This window comes from Vigna unguiculata, chromosome 1 (genome assembly GCF_004118075.2).
Source record: "Vigna unguiculata cultivar IT97K-499-35 chromosome 1, ASM411807v1, whole genome shotgun sequence".
Classification (NCBI taxonomy): domain Eukaryota; kingdom Viridiplantae; phylum Streptophyta; class Magnoliopsida; order Fabales; family Fabaceae; genus Vigna; species Vigna unguiculata.
The window spans coordinates 35,365,801-35,382,918 of NC_040279.1; the positions used below are offsets into that span (position 1 = coordinate 35,365,801).

Sequence of the window (17,118 nt, forward strand, 5' to 3'; positions counted from 1 at the left end):
TTGAAGACAATATTCTATAAAGATGAAACACTGACACAGGAATTCAGATCCTCAAGGAGAGAACGAAAGTCCAGATGAAAAGGCACGAAAGTCAAGATAACCTTTTCCCGTAAACTCTCTCGAATCATAAGCGAGAAAAGCGCAGAGAATGCGTAATAGAAACAAAGATAATTATTTTATTACATTTAATTAATTAATCTTATTATATACTTTAAATAAATTACCCTAAATATATTTTGACATATGAGAGTTTGATGTGAATTTAATTGGGATGCGAATTTATGAAGTTTGATGAGTCATATTACAACATGGAATAGTAGGATTGTATAATTGTAATATCAAATATTATGAGTGTCGGAAATTTGTAGAAGTTGTGAAAATATGAGAGATATGAAACATAAAAGATATATTATGAGGAAGTTGTTATTTTATTTTATTCATATGAATGGGTTAAAAGATTCTCCTTATTTATTATCGGATCGAATTAGTTAAATCAAACTAAGGGTATGTTCTTCACCCTTCGGTCATCTTACACAATGATCAATTGACAATCGCACGTGAACAAATTGAAAATAGTTGTCAAATAATTTTACATAATTTTTTTTCTAAAAATAAAGTCACAAAATTATTGATCATTTCATTTCCAAATGCGAATTTAGACTTAAATAAGTGTGGACTTAAGAGAATGTTTATTGTAATGTTTAACATATAATAATTAAATATTTATAAATATATTTTACTGCTCTATAAATTTTAATTTCAATCTCAATTTTCTAAGACCAAACGTATTTAACCCAAAAATATGTTATCAATCTTTATAGTCATTGTCTTTTATGTCATTAAAACAACTTTAAATATGTTATCAATCTTTATAATCATTGTCTTTTATGTCATTAAAACAACTAGTAAGGATTAATTGTTTTTTTGTTGCCATTAAAATGTAATTAAAACGACGAGTAAGGGTTAATTGTTTTTTTGTTGCCATTAAAACAACGAGTGATGGATGATTGAGTGAATTATCAAAAATGCTTAAAGTTAAATGAACTCCATTCAAATTATTAAAATTGCATATTTTGTTTACAGATACATAAAATATTTATGGGTTGCTTAACATGGCTTAATCGATCTGTCTCCCAAGAAAATATTATTGTTTTGATCTGAAATTGTTGAGTTTGATGTGTTTTCACACCTGCGTGCTGCTAACTCACCATTCAACATTGTTTATTGATTATTAGTTAGAGTATATATGTTAGCAGCATTAATTTATACGTATTATGACAATAATAAGCATGGTATCTTCAGAAGATATTCCCTTACATTGCGTTATATAATATATTTAAGATTTATAGAGATGCCAAACCAATCTTTCCCAGATGCTCCAACACTGTGCAAAACCAGCTAGCGTTTGTTCTATATAGGAAAATGCTTCTATTTTATGTTATCCAAATGCTGTAACTGGAATGCACGTAATCAAGTTTCTTTTCCAAATTATAATAATATCTAAAAAACAATAAAAATCCAATATTTTTATGTTCAACCATGCTCTAACTAAAAACGCTTGTTAAGGATTTCTTTTAATGGGTTATGCCACCAAATTCCACTTTATTTGAATTAAGTATTCCATTGATCACTAATTTATTGGATCCATAAAGATTTAATTAAAAAAATATGTTTTCTTTATAAGGTACTACTTCATTTATGTGACTTAAAATAACGTATTCATTTGCATCAAACTTTCTAGAAAGGGATAGAAAGATATAAAATTGAGTGATTTTTGTGAAAAAAGAAAACAAGTTACCAAGAAAAAGAGAAAAGAAAAAAAAAACCAATGTATTTTTCGTAAATTTGTGGAGAAATATCTTATATAATTATATGATATATTTGGTTTTGTGTATTGTCTAAGTAGATACTCACCGGAATTATTGTATTGTTATGCACCATGCTATCGAAGACAATATTTTGAGTTCAACTTTAAGGTTTCAAAAGAACTTGTGATACATTTATTAGTTATTATTAGTAAAAGTTTTACTGTAATTTTTTTTTTCATGTTAAAAGGTTTTAGTGGTTGTTAGTTTATCATTTGTTTGGTTCATCTTATTATTTCACATATTATTTCTAAATGGAATCATTATGTTATGCAAAACAAATTTGATGAAGAATAATTTTATTTTCACTTACAAGTTTAACAATAAGGAGAGAAGGATAGGAAGCCGTTGGGAATAGTCCAGTGTGAATCAAAAGTCTCACGTTGGATAGAACAAACAAAGTTAAACACTATATAAAAATAAAGTCTCATAACACCATTGTCTTAATTGCCTTAAGATTTTGGAGGTAATAGTGGTATCAAATGTCTTATTGTATAAAACTAATGTTATATATATATATATATATATATATATATATATATATATAATCACAATCTTTCAATGACTATAACATATAATATAACCCATCAATGGTATCAGAATCAATGGTTCAGGGTGATTGACCCTATAACCATAACACAAAAAATGGGTCATCATACACCTGAAGAAAAATATATCATATGAAGAAAAAAAAAATTCACCTTAAGGGAAGATTGTTGGGAATAGTTTAAGTTTGAGTCAAAAGTTCCACATGGGATAGAATAAATAAAGTTAAACACTATATAAAAATAAAGACTCACTCATAACACCATTGTCTTAAGATTTTGGGATAAAATTGATTTCAAATGTCTTATATGTGTAAAATAAATGTTATATGTATAGAACTACAATCTTTCAGTAACCTTATAACCCACATATGTGAAATATATAAACCCAACAGAAGAGAAGGAAGAAATCATGATGCTAAAATGAATCATGTATGAATCCATATAACGAGACATACATAAATTAAATAAGATTAAAGATTGTGTGCATATATAACCATGCCTTAAATTGTGTACATGAGAAGACATTTGATTAATCATCATGAATAATTTATATGAAAATATGCACTCGTTTATATTTTGATGTTTATTAAAAATTATAACTCTCTTTACATTAAAGTTTAAAGTAACGCAAGTCACACACGCACACGTTTCCAAAGTCAACGAACAAAATATGATAATTTTGGAATCAAAATCTGGAGTAGCGTGAAGAGAATAGTAGAAAAATAAGAATCATGTGAGTGGTATCCTAGTATTCAATCCTCAAATCTTGAAACCTGAAATTATGCACTGTGGCTAGATTTGCTAAGCGATTATGCAAATGCAAAACTTTTGATACTTTATTGAATGCAACGTAAGTTGTTATATTCCTTTATTTAGAAGTCTTTGTCCAAACTTGTTCCCGATGAAGACAATATCGATATACTGTGAAGCACATGCCAACTATTTTTCTTTTCCTTCCTTGGGTTGGAACCAAATATTTAAAAAACAACAAAGCCAAAGTTCATATGAGCAAGTGGATTGCAACTTATCAATCATTATCGTAAATATTTACAATGGACAACGTTTTCCATCAAATCCATATAATGCATTTATTAATGTAAGCTATGTTCTAATTAGTTGTCTTGTCTAAAGAGAATCTCTCCGCGAAAGATGTCTTCTAGGTTGGACTCCAGAAGTTGGGAACTGAAACAGGTAAATCAGGCATGAACGTGTGTTTTGGGAAGACAAACGAACCCCCTTCTAGGTTTTATTTGCCATTTTGTCTTCTTAGATCTTAATTTTTTAAATAATTATTTTACCCTTCCTAAAACTGTTTTTTTTTTGTTCTATAAATCTTTTTTGAATAAGGTTTTCAGAATTTTTAAAATAGGAGTTTTGGAATAAAATTTTCACAACACAAAATTTATTTCAAAATGAACTTTTCCGGAACAAAATTTTTGGAATGGATTTTCCAGAATATATATGATACCTTTCAAAATAAGTTTTTTGGAACAAGTTTTTCAAAAATATGAAATACCTCTTGTAACAATATTTCTATAACAAGTTTTTCATAATATGTACGATTCCTTCTCGAATAAATTTCTAGAACAAGACTTGCTTCTTGTTAGAGGCAACAATAGTGGTGACGTGGTGCAAAGAGAAAGATATTTTAATCTATTGTAGGGATGATAAAGTGGGCGGTCCGGCTCATTTTTGCCTGTCCCAAATTTAGGCATGCAAAGTGCGAGTTGGGTTGGCCCGTCCCACAATTTAATATTGAGTTTACTTTTTTAGCCCGTCTCATTTTATGAGTTGATTCGCGGGCGCGGGCTACCCCGCATTTGTGATGAGGAAAATATTTTTTGTTGTTGAGCAAAATAAAAACATTTTTATTTTTTCATAATAATTGGTATTCATTTTCTATCGAAATAAATCCAATTAATTTACTTAATCAAAGACAAGAAAAATAACAACGAAAATTATAGCTAAAGTACAATAGTTACATGTTACCTTACAAAACATGTATCTAAAAATACATAAAAAGATATTATATATTCAAGAACTAAAATCATTATCTTATATACAGTAAGTATACATAAACATAATAATAATAATAATAATAATAATAATAATAATAAAAGGAACTTAAAGAAACAACGTGATGAATGGTGTGAGAACTAAAAATTTGATAACATATAATTTTGTAAGTGGGACAGTGGGCCAACCTGTCTGCCCCGCCCGACCTTTAACCCGTGCGTGCTGCTGAACTATACAAGATGGGTCATTGTGGACCAGCGGGTTCAACATTCCAACCATCCCGCATTTTTTTGTGTGGGTCTGGCTCGCCCCAAATTGTCATCCCTAATTTGTTAGTAGTATGGGAGTGTAGATAGTAAGCATGGAGATGCAAGAACAAAAGGCCTTACTTGTTAGTTTTGGGCTTCTTAATAAACACTAATTTTAAATCACTTGCGCCTAAAATTATTGCATCCTATCAACTTTTCTTTATTTCTTGCATCTATCAAATTTCTTAATGCATTACATCATTCTGGATTTTATTTTGTGAAATGCACTGAATCAATTTGGAAAACATTTTTCTGGAACAAAAGGGATGAGTGTCTGGTGATTGTGTTTTGGAAAAATGTTTCTAGAATTGATTTAGTGAGTTCCGAAAAATATAATCCCAAATGATAGGGTACAAGAGAAATTGGTAGGGTGCAAGAAGAAATTTTCAATGAATTTGTCCTAATCTCTCTCCTTCGGAAATTTGGGACGAGAAACTTCTTCAAACACCTCCATACATTTTAAACTGCATTCCTATAGAATTGTAAAATAATCTATTTACCCTTATCTTCTTAATGCATCTTCTTCCTCTATGTCCTCTACTTTTCGCCTTTTTTTTTCTTCCTAAAAATATATTTTTGGATTACACAATTTAAAATAAAAAATTTGTATTTCGAAATACATAATCTAAAATACGATTTTTTTTTATCCTACAATTTAAAATATATTTTTTAACACTCACATCGTAATCTCCGTTGGTCAAAATACAAATCACTAATATTAAATGAAAAACTTCTTCAAATTTTAATGTTCTTGGTATAAAATTAGTATGTAATTAATTTCTACGTAATATATGTGCCACAAACTATAATAAAAACTCTTGAAATTAACAAATAGAACATATATTAACAAATACAACATTTTTCACTGTAATTCAATCAGAAATCGACATGAAAGATTTTAATTTTTGTAATATTAACTTAAAAAGCACATCAAAATAATTAGTTTGTATTAATTGAACATGTAAATATTTCACTTTTGTAAGAAAAACTAAAAGTTTTACCTTTTCCATTACGTGAGACGTTCAAATCAAGGATAATTTGTTATTAAATATCGATTACTGTTGATTTAGATTTTATTTTGCTGAGATTGTTCGTTTGATATATAATAATTACAATATCAAAAGTAAACGACTTTTAAATTTATTTCGTTTAAACATGATAGTAACACCTTATAAATTTTATCATGAAAATAATAAATTGTTTTAATAGAGATTATATTAAATGCTAATATATTTAATTTTCGAAATCAACGTTTTCTGACGATTTTTAGAAAATCATAATAATATAACTAACCTTTATTAAATTCATTTTAGATTAAATAAAATTATATCCAGAGAGAGCATTGGAATAAATTACCACTAAATAAAAAAGTTGTCGGCAAAAAATTAACAATATTCCTAATTTTTAAAATTTAGGTAAATTTCTTATAAATCACAACAAAGACATTATTGGAATAATTTAACAAGGTTTTTAAGTTTTAGATATCAAAACTTCATTTAAAGACTCTATTTATTTTTTTTCACATAAAAATATGTGAATTATGTTAGAAATACTTTTTAAAATTTCATTAAGTATCCAACTTCAAACACATATGTTATTGATTAAAATACTACAATTACCAAATTCTTTTCTGGTTTCTAAATTATTAATTTATACGTATACACTTATTTGGTCTCACAACTTGCTTTTATGTATATACTTTTTCATCGTGACACGTCATTACGAGTAAAAAAGATATCTAGTGCATATTATCCCTGAACATTTATATCAACATAATGAATACTGATAAGTAAAACTTATTTCATTATATATTAATAACCTAAAACTTATTTAATTCTCTTTGTATCTTAAGAATTTATTATGTAATTATTTTTAATTGACTGTATTTAATTCAGCAGATACAATCAAAATTAGAAATATCAAGATGTAAAAGGAAATTAAAAGAAAAACTTAGATATAAACATTATTATTTTATACTATCTACAACCTAAACTCTCCAATTTTTCACTAAGTTATTTTTCGTTTAAACTCTCCGGCTTCTCACTAGGTTATTTCTCGTTTTCAATAACGAATAGAGTTTGATAAAAACAAAAAAGGTGTAGATGACATCTTACTCAATTTAAACAATCATTGTATTCAATTGAATGTGAACTTGATTGTTATAAATATTTGCATAAAAACAAATATAAATTTAGTATTTTGTAAGTTATAGAATTATATGACATGTAAACAAACTTTACAATAATTAGAGTAATTAAATCTATATAGTTTGTTATCTTAAACATTACTCTTCTAAATTCTAACAACATTGACAAAAATAAATCCTTGTCTAGTTTGATCAAAGATTTTCTCTATCCAATTAAAAAAAATGTTGACCAACTTTGATGAAAAATAACATTTTTCTTATTTATTGAAAAATAATTCATACAAAAATCAATCAAAAAGTAACCACAACGAACGTTAACTAAAAAATTGTGTGGATGTTTGCCAAAAAAATATAACTCCATCGAAATTATAAAAAAACCACCTTGACTAACGTCTATTAAAAATAAACATGGTCTATAATAACAGAAACATGATCTCAGCAACCAAGAATACTTCTTATTAATAAATAAAAAAAACTTGATTACCATTGACTAAAAAATATCATAACAAGAAATTAGGACTAATATCAATCGAAAAATTAACTTAACCTATGTTAGCTAAAAAAACTCTAAGTGATTACTTGGGAAAAAAGGAATCTAAACTATGTCAATCGAAAAATGTATGTTAGTCAGATAAATTAGAAAGTAAATTAAATTTTTAATTGTTTAGTCGCATAAAAATAGGTATACAGAAAATATATATTTTAAAATATTCCTTAATTTATACAGAAAATATATATTTTAAAATATTCCTTAATTCAAATAATTTAAATTTTTTTACTAACTTGGTCTCCATAATTACAAAAATTGGCAAATTTTAAATATGAAGAAATTGTGTCCTCTCTAGCCAATCTCTGAAATCGTGAGATGTCAAAACGATTTTAAACTTGAAATCATATTGGGACCGTATGATTTTATTGTAATCAATTACGAGGGATGTAATCGATTACAAAAGTAAGATTCTGTAATCGATTATAATCGATTACGAGAGAGCCCAATACCCAAAACATTTATTGTAACAGTTGAGACTTAAGGTGCTTCTGTGTTAAAGGGACATAGTTGACAATGAACTCTGCAATCACAACCCACACTTCTCTTTCACGTTTTTTCTTTCTTTGCTGTATGGTACCAATTTTTCTTTCACGTTATTTTTTCACATAATTCAAATAACTTCATTTATTTTGCAAGACTTACCGCAACCCATGAAAAGAAAACAAAATCAAAAGCCTTTTGTTCAATAATCAACGTTATTTTATGTTGACCAGGAGACAATTTTGTTAAGACTTTTATTTTCTTATTTTAATTTTGAATGAAAGACGATAATAAAACTTTTAGAGTGTAGATGTGTGAAATGGAGGCATAGAATGTTATAAATGTACAGAAGTATAATAATTCAGAATTTGATTATTTAAATTTGAAAAATCGTTTTTGGATACGATTTTTTTGTAATAAAATCGTGTGGAGGGCACGATTTGCCCAATTTCAAATTTTTTTTAAAATTTACCCATTTATATCATTATGAGGCATATTGGACTACGTTAGGAAAAAAAACCAACAATCTATGTTATTTATTTTCCCTCCTTTCTCTCCTTTCTACCCAACGGGGATAAAAATAAGTATGCGATCGCAATAACTGAATGAATTTTTCATATAAATTGAAGGAAGCACACGTTGGTAGAGCCACGACAATTTTAAGCAATTATTAATAAAATTATTAATAGAAGTGAAACAAATACTCAGTGTTCTCAAAGGTAAAAAAACTACTGTCATTTTAAACTACTTTCTCACCTATCTACATACTCATTATCTTAATTCTTATATTGATTGGACATAATAAAAACTGCTATGACTTTGCTAATTCTACCTTTTTTGGAAATTAAGAAATTTGATGCCACAGGCAAAAACGAACAAGAAGAGGACAACCCAGCCGACATGAACAGCAGCAACAACCGGAAGGAAGTCATACTCATAACCAAAGTTTTGTTTCAGGTATTCCTTCAGTTCCATGGTTCCATTACCTGGTATCTCCAATTCTGCACTTCTGTAACCTAGTTGTGAGGTAATTAGACCATACAGTGTCCAAGAAACAGGAGAAGCCCAATAATACCATCTCCACCAAATAGGAATTTGCTGTGTAACATTTAGGACAAACAAAATTAGCTTTCTATGAAAAAAACAGAAAATTAACTTATGAATAATAATCGCTTACCATCCTAGGAATGACAAAGCCAGAGAACAAGTTCCAGAAACTCATGAAGAAGGACATGCAAATGGCAGCCACTTGGTGACCCGGTGTCAATGCTACAACCATCATCCCATACAATGTGTAGTACATAAAGCACATGAACATGTAGTAGTACAACCAAAAGAAGTTTGCTGCTTTCCACTCAAACCCAATCATTGAGAAAATCAGAAGAGAATAAATGGTTGTTTGAATTGCATTATAAATTGCCTCTATTGCCACCTGCATAATCAATTAAGTGTCTTTATTAGTCTTCTGTTAAATTTCTCAAAGGGTTTCTCTATGTTGCTCTTTCTTTGCTTTTGTACCTGACCAAATGCATAGGGCAATGCAGAGTACATCCCTGCTGCTCTTTCACGGTAGAAGATAGTTCTTTCAACGGCAACAACTGGTTGTACTGATGTAGCATTCATGGCTCCCAGAAACAACACAGACGCGTACATGGCTCCCAAAAGATTCCCTAAATCTTGTTGTTTATCCCTGCCATCAAAATTTGTTAGACAAACATCAAAATGAATAGTAACTTGAAATGCAAATTTTGGTGTGAAAGACCATGACTTAATAGGCAAGTTTGATAGCATACGTTTTATGGGCTTTATGCCAGAAAATCACGCCGAACATCAACCCCTCGAGTATTGTCATGAGGAATCGGACAAGGTTATACTGAGGAAATCTCCAGTAAGAACAATATTGTTTCCAGAAGTTAGCTTTGCACTGAACAAAAAACGATTGGGAATACTTGGTTGGGAAGTGCAAGTCCTTGGAATCTGGTGTTGGAGTACTAAGCTCCACAATAAGCTCCTCGTTCCTCCTGAAGAAAAGTACACAGAAAATAGACAGTTACAAAGACAGAACAAAGAATAAACTCAAACACTAACAAAAATAACATAACTATAGCATGAAAAATCATACCGGTATAGGGTAGACTTAGCGTAAATCTCTGCAAAATCTACATTAATATTAGCCTCAACTAAAGTAGAGCTGATTTCAAGCATCCATGTGGCAGGATTGTAACCATCCCTGATTTTTGGAATACCTGGGATAGCCTGAAATTTATGCACAGTAGATATAATTATATGAAACATTTTCTGATTAAAATAAGAGGAGCCAGTGCTGGAAAAAGTATGAAGCTAGCTAAGGTCGATCTCAAAGACAATATACACATTGAAATGCTTCAAACTCACTTCAAAATATTCTACTAGCTTATGTGAGTGGCGTCCAAGAGGTCCGGCATAGATAACCTGTCCTCCTCTTTTCATCAACAAAAGCTACAGTAACAAAATAAGCAAAGTTACATGCAATATTCTTCCAAAGAAATAACATACACACTCTATATAGTCTATACAGTCCACACTACCTCATCAAAAGCTTCAAAAATGTCTATACTTGGTTGATGAATTGTGCACACAACGGTTCTCCCTGTGTCTACAGTATTTCTCACAGTTCGCATAACAATAGCAGCAGCTCTAGCGTCAAGACCAGATGTTGGTTCATCCATGAAGATAATTGAAGGATTGGAAACCAATTCCACAGCAATGGTAAGCCTTTTCCTTTGTTCTGTTGATAGACCACCTACTCCTGGAAGACCCACAATTGCATTTCTGATGGCTTTAAGCTCAACCAATTCCATAACTTCTTCAACAAACATCTGTGTCACCGAACAAAATTAAAAATATTATCGTTAAAAATTTACTTTATTCATAATGGCCGAGAAAATATGATTTTTTAGTTTATCCCCCACACACCTTTCGTTTGTGTGCATTTACATCTGAAGGGAGGCGAAGCCATGCTGAAAATATTAGTGATTCATATACAGTAACATGTGGAGAATGAATATCGTTCTGTTCACAATAACCACTGACACGAGCAAATGTTGCTTGGTTCTTTGGGTAGCCTGAGATGCTAATACTTCCTTCGATGTACCCACCTGTTTTTCTTCCAGCTAATACATCCATAAGGGTTGTTTTCCCAGCACCACTAACACCCACAAGTGCTGTCAATATGCCTGGTCTAAAAGCACCACTAACATCTTGTAGCAGTTGAAGTCGATCACCTTGGATTCCTTGACTCGTCATTTCCTGATGTAATATAGATCAAAAACAGAACATTTACTATGAAGTAAAATGAACAGGCTTGAATTAAATTTAACTATTTATGACAATTTTGATCAACATATAAAAGCATTAAATTTATAAGAACACTTAATATGACATAAGATTTGAAAAAGAGGCTTTATATTTAATCTGTCATGTACGGAAGTGAAAGCACTTTCTAGAACTCGGTGACTTACTGCAGGCATATCTACGTAGTAGCTTATATGGTTGAAGGCAAGTGAAAGAGGTTGGAAAGGTAGAACCATTCCTCTTCTTGGTTCTTGGTTCGAAGATGTAGCAATTTCTGTACCTGCTATTTTCACAAGAATTAGCAACGCGAAAGAAAAGGTGTCTGTCACTGAGTTGCACGAGAACAACATGCAACTACACATTTTTCTAAATAACAATAAGATGCACTTGGTTGAAAGATTTGAGAACCTTCAAGGGTTTGCTGTTTAGAGGAAGACTTCTTCTTTTCGTCACCTTCATCCGAGATGACTGCTTTTGAATCTCCAAAAGCTGAAAATTTGGTTGGCATTAAAGGTATTTATCAAAGGTGCAAATTTTACTAAATTAAAGACTTTGGAAATAAAAAGGGTGTAACTTACTATTCAGATAAGTTAAAGACAAAATGAATAAGATGTTGAAGAAAATAGAAAAGCCAAGCAAGGCTCCAATGCAGATCCAAAACCAATATTCTTCAGTAAAGAAGCCTCTAGATTTGAGAAGCGCCTTTCCAACTGTAGGTGCATCAATTCTAGAGTCTGTATTCGGCTGTAAAAGATAAAGATAAACGATGTTTAACAATGCTTAAAGTTCATAGAATATAATTAACTAACGCCTGAAACAAATTTATCTTGATGTCTGCAAGTATATAACCAAGCTATGAGAAAATTGAATTCTTACTTTACTCCATCTTTTGTCTAGGAATTCATTCATTACTATGGCATTCTGACCATACATCATAGGAGATAAATAATAACCCCATATCATCCATGGCTCAATGTCATCTACAAACACCAAAAGAAAACATGTTGCAATAGTTTGAACTAAAAAAGAAGAATTCAAAAAGTTTACAACATTTGATCTTACTAAAGCTTCACCTAAACTAAAAGATTCATCCAAAATTAAGAAGTGTCGACGACTTACTTTTGGAAATAACAAAACCTCCAAGCACAAATACCAATTGTAGGGCTAAGGTACCCAGTGTATTAGAAACAACTAGTGTTCTACCAGCTGCGGCAATAAACCGAAATAGAGAGAGAGCCATCTGATGAACGCTAAAGAACGTCAAGAATGATCGGAAAAATCTGATGAAACAAAGGGAAAAGTTTGGATTAATAAATTTTTACCATTCTAGTTTAGGAAAGTTGAAAATTTGATTTAAGTTGCTTTCCAATGCCAAAAGGGTAAACTCGTGTTAATTACCTGCTTGCAGAAGGAGCAAATCCAATTGTGTAATATGTAAGGATAATCCATATCCCTGATTCCATAAAGGACAGAGGGATCTTGAGAAGGCAAATAGGCAAACCAAATGCCCATGCAGGGTAGAAGTTGAAATCCCTCTGTTTGTAGAAGACAGAAAGCTTAGAAATTGTCATAGATAGTTCTGCCATCCCATTAAACATCACGTTTACTAGACTAAAGAACAATGCTCCAAAGAATTTCTGTCCATCTTCAAATGTTCCTACTGACATTTCTGTTCTAAGGAACAAAGTAAATGTAATAATAGACATGATTGTTATCTGTACTGTCTTGAATATATAAACGAAAGAACTGCGCTTCATAAGCAGCCATTCTCTTGAAAAACACGCCTTCAATAGCTCCCAGTTTGTTATGCCGTACTTGTCTTTCACTAAGGCAGCAGGGTGGGTTCGGCTCTTATCGTAGGGTACCCCAAGCTCAGTAGCGAGTTCCTCTCCTATGTCAAAGGAATTAAAGGCTTCCACAAATTCAGGAACTGAAACATATCTGTAAGGTTCATCTCTTCTTGACCAATATTGTTGCTGGTCTTTCTTGGATGTCACTTCTTGTAAAAAATCAGCAAATCCTTTTCGCTCAGGACACTTGAAACCAGTGCGTTCAAAGAACTCTAGCACATTTTCACGTGGACCTTGGTACACTATTTGACCTTCTGAAAGTAGGATAATGTCATCAAAGAGTTCAAAGGTCTCTGGTGCTGGTTGTAGAAGAGAAACCACCATGGTTACATCCATTATATGAGCCATTTGCCTCAAGAACTTGCATATCTGGAATGTGGTGGAACTGTCTAACCCTGTTGATATTTCATCCATAAATAGTGCCTTTGCTGGTCCTACCAGCATCTCCCCTGCATCCATTTACAATTAAAATAGATATTATAAACTAATGGATAATCAAATATGCTTATTTAGAAACCATCATTCTAAAAGACTGAAGTGAGTACCTTTGAAAAACATATATTTTTAAGGAATTAACCTCTAGCATACTACATGAACTAGTTTAAATGTTTAACAATATCGTGTGAGAGTAAAACTTTCTTTTCTTGGTGGTGCATCTACTAACAAAAAGTTAACCTGTTGTTACTCGCTTCTTCTGTCCACCAGATATGCCTCTTCTCATATCATTTCCGACCATAATGTCAGCACAAATATCCATCCCAAGTATCTGTCAAAATAAAATAGATGACAACTTACATAAAAGAGGGTAAATTAAAATCATACACAGAATGTTTATAATTTATAGTGGAGACACCAACCTTGAGAACATAATCTGTTACCAAATTGGTTTTTTGACCTGATAATGCTGTAGCCTTCATGAATGCATCAATCTCAGGGTCTGGCTTTATTCCTGCTTCTCTCTCCCTTCTCGACAGTTCCACCAATGCATGGTATCTTGTGCCAATACCCAGACAACGTCCTGAAAAATCTAATGTCTCCCTCACTGTCATTTCTCCGAAGTGAATGTCGTGTTGACTAATATAAGCACAGGTTTTTTGTGGAACAAATTCATTAAGCTCATGCCCACAGTATGTGACTTTCCCAGATACCTGATCACATTTCAACATAGAGCTCACTTCATATTAAAAAACATACACATGATATGATGTATGATCGAAGTAAACTGATTTGTAAACAGAAAAATGAGAACAAACCCTTAAATGACGATCAAGCTTCCCTGCAAGTGCCAAAAGCAGTGTTGTTTTCCCAGAACTTGGAGGTCCCAAAAGGAGCGTCAACCTTAGATAAACACCAAATAAAATAAGTCAAATAAAAAAAAATCATAAAATTTTCGGATGCAACTGGGAGTCAACATCCACCCTCAACTAATAAAAAGGTTCATAAATGTATTTTTTCCCTTTGTAGAACTTGGCTTTCCGGAGAAAACAATTCTAAATACATCACAATCAAGATCAATCCATCTTTGAAAGCAAATTTGGATTTTTTTTTCAGTATAAATCTAGATCAAGGGTAAGGTTTGTCTCTTAGTTATATGAACTATTTTGGTCATATCATGGGATTAAATATATTTAGAGTGAAGTTTGTAAAACCAAACTTCTGTAGGCATCGGATCGATAACGACTCGTTATCAGGTATATTAAAAAAAAAATCATTAGAATTCTAAGAACTTCTGAAAACGTTTTTCACTTATTCTAGGGAAACGTTTGATATAACTACCTTGACGGTTTAACGATCCCACTAACATCTTTAAGAATCTGAATCTCCCTCTTCCTTGACGGTGCAAGGTGAAATAATACCAGAACACTCTGCGTGTGTAAACAAGATAATCAGACAAAGCATTAGTATGTTATAGCAGTAGCCATAACACTGAAATCCAATGCAGAAATCAGCTAGTTTTTGAATCAGAGAACAAAAGTGTTGGATTAGAAACAAAGAAGTACCTCAAAAGCATTGAGAGTAACATTAAGCAGGGAAGGGAGTGCTCTACTCCCAACATGCACATCACCCTCCACAGATAAATTCTCGCACCGAATTTCGATCTTCGGAAGTTCAATCCCCACTCTACAATAAAACAAGAACAAACCAGGTCAGAAAATAATGAAAATGACAGAGAGAAACGGCGATGTATAACTAATAACATTAGCCATGCACCTATCGACTCTATCTCTAAGTCTGCGTAGGAATTTCTCATTATCTTCCTCGACAATCTTGAGTATGCTGTCGATCAAGAGCTTCTTGTCGGGTAAGCAGAGGTTGGAAAAATCGACTTCATCGACCACCACATTTCCATCGTCATGCACGTGCTTGAGCACGCCTTTTTTCATGCGTTCAAAAGTTGGCAAGCGTTGTATGGCGGCCCATTTGAGGTCTTCCTCGTCGTCCACGTGCGTGTGGCGACCACTCACGTTAAACACGTCGGGCGGCGCCATCCACGCCTCCCTGAAACTTCCCATTGTCCAGCTCCGGCGACTGCTCACCGATGCCACCAAATCATCCCCTGCAAGTGCCGAAGCCATTAGTCTAAACAGTATCTATGTATCAGAGTTTGCAGAGACAAGGAAATAGTGGTGGATAGTATGATTTGAAAGAGAAAGAGGTTGTGTATTTATAAGGTGGGAGGTGAGAAGTTTACGTGACCAACCATGGAAGCATTTGGTCACGAGAGTAAAGTTTGCATGCCCATGTGAATAAATGTCTCTTTCTATTAATTATCTTGTCTACTTTTGTTCTTCTTTTACACGGAAAAGATTGTTTGACCCTCCCATTTAATTCCCCATTAATTCTCTTTTAATTCTCTTTTGTTCTTCTTTTTTACCAAAAAACACCGTTTGACCCTCCCATTCAATCCCACATTCAATTCACTATTTTTTTATAATAAAATATTATATTAAAATAATAAAAATAAACAGAATAAAAATAAATGTAATAAAAAATTATAATAAAGTATTAATTCATGAAGTTGTGAGTTAAATTATAAGAATGTAATAATCAGTTTGTATAATTGTAACAGCTATGTTGAAAACAGTATTCTAGAAAGATGCAACACTGACACAGGCATTCAGAGATCTTCAAGGAGATGACAAGGCACGAAAGTCAAGATAACTTTATTCCGTAACTTTCCAAAATCATAACGACAAAAGCGCAGAGAAAGTCTACTAAAAACAAACATAATTAATGTTGTACTATATTTAATCGGTTAATCTTATCGTATAATTTAAATAAATTATCGTGTAACATATAATAATTAAAAATTTATAAATATATTTTATTACTCTAGAAAATGAATATTAATAAATAAATATAATGTTTTGTTAATATGTATTTCATATTAAAATAATTAATTATAATTAAAATATGGTTTAAAAGTAATTCTATACATTATAATTTTAAATACATATTAAAATATTTTACATAATTAAAATATAATGTTTTGTTAATATGTATTTCATATTAAAATAATTAATTATAATTAAAAACAAATATAATTTTACATAAATTTAGGAAATAAGTTTAAGAAATAAAATCATATTTAACTAAAAAATATATTATGGATCTTTATAATCATTGTTTTTTGTGTCATTAAAACAACGAGTGGTGGATTAATTGAGTGAATTATCAAAAGTGCTTAAAGTTAAATTAACTCCATTCAAATTACTAAAATTGCATATGTTTTTTAACAGATACATATATTTATGGTTGGGCAGGGTTGCTTAACATGGTTTAATTGATCTGTCTCCCAAGAAAATATTATTGTTTTGAACTCAAATTCTTGAGTTTGATGTTATTTAACTCACTATTCAACATTGTTTATTGATTATTATTAGTTAGAGTATATACGTTAGTAGCATTAATTTATACGTATTTATACGTATTGTGACACTAAAGAGCATGGTATCTTCAGCAGAAAATATTCCCTTACATTGTCCTTTTATATATATATATATATATATATATATATATAT

The 17,118-nt window shown here is 31.1% G+C and overlaps 1 protein-coding gene across 1 annotated transcript; it reads right to left on the reverse strand.

Annotated features, from left to right (window-relative positions):
- Positions 1 to 8,558: 8,558 nt before the first annotated feature.
- On the reverse strand, positions 8,559 to 15,715 carry LOC114184039 (ABC transporter G family member 39-like). The gene is made up of 20 exons (XM_028071276.1): positions 15,308 to 15,715; positions 15,097 to 15,217; positions 14,873 to 14,961; positions 14,350 to 14,434; positions 13,954 to 14,244; positions 13,772 to 13,862; positions 12,645 to 13,545; positions 12,366 to 12,526; positions 12,123 to 12,226; positions 11,825 to 11,990; positions 11,655 to 11,735; positions 11,414 to 11,526; positions 10,869 to 11,201; positions 10,481 to 10,771; positions 10,308 to 10,391; positions 10,036 to 10,169; positions 9,707 to 9,934; positions 9,432 to 9,603; positions 9,091 to 9,345; positions 8,559 to 9,011 (listed from the first exon to the last, which is right to left on the reverse strand). Exons 1-20 carry the CDS (start codon positions 15,670 to 15,672, stop codon positions 8,742 to 8,744), a joined length of 4,335 nt encoding a protein of 1,444 aa, XP_027927077.1. The 5' UTR covers positions 15,673 to 15,715; the 3' UTR covers positions 8,559 to 8,741.
- Between the last annotated feature and the right edge of the window lie 1,403 nt (positions 15,716 to 17,118).

Bases quoted from the DNA above. Each gene is read 5' to 3' on its own strand.
- LOC114184039 (XM_028071276.1), bottom strand. From the start codon at position 15,672: ATGGCTTCGGCACTTGCAGGGGATGATTTGGTGGCATCGGTGAGCAGT. The intron at 14,962-15,096 runs GTACTTCTTTGT...TTACACACGCAG, and splicing joins TTACTCTCAATGCTTTTGAG to AGTGTTCTGGTATTATTTCA. The intron at 11,736-11,824 runs GTAAGTTACACC...CCAAATTTTCAG, and splicing joins GTCTTTAACTTATCTGAATA to CTTTTGGAGATTCAAAAGCA.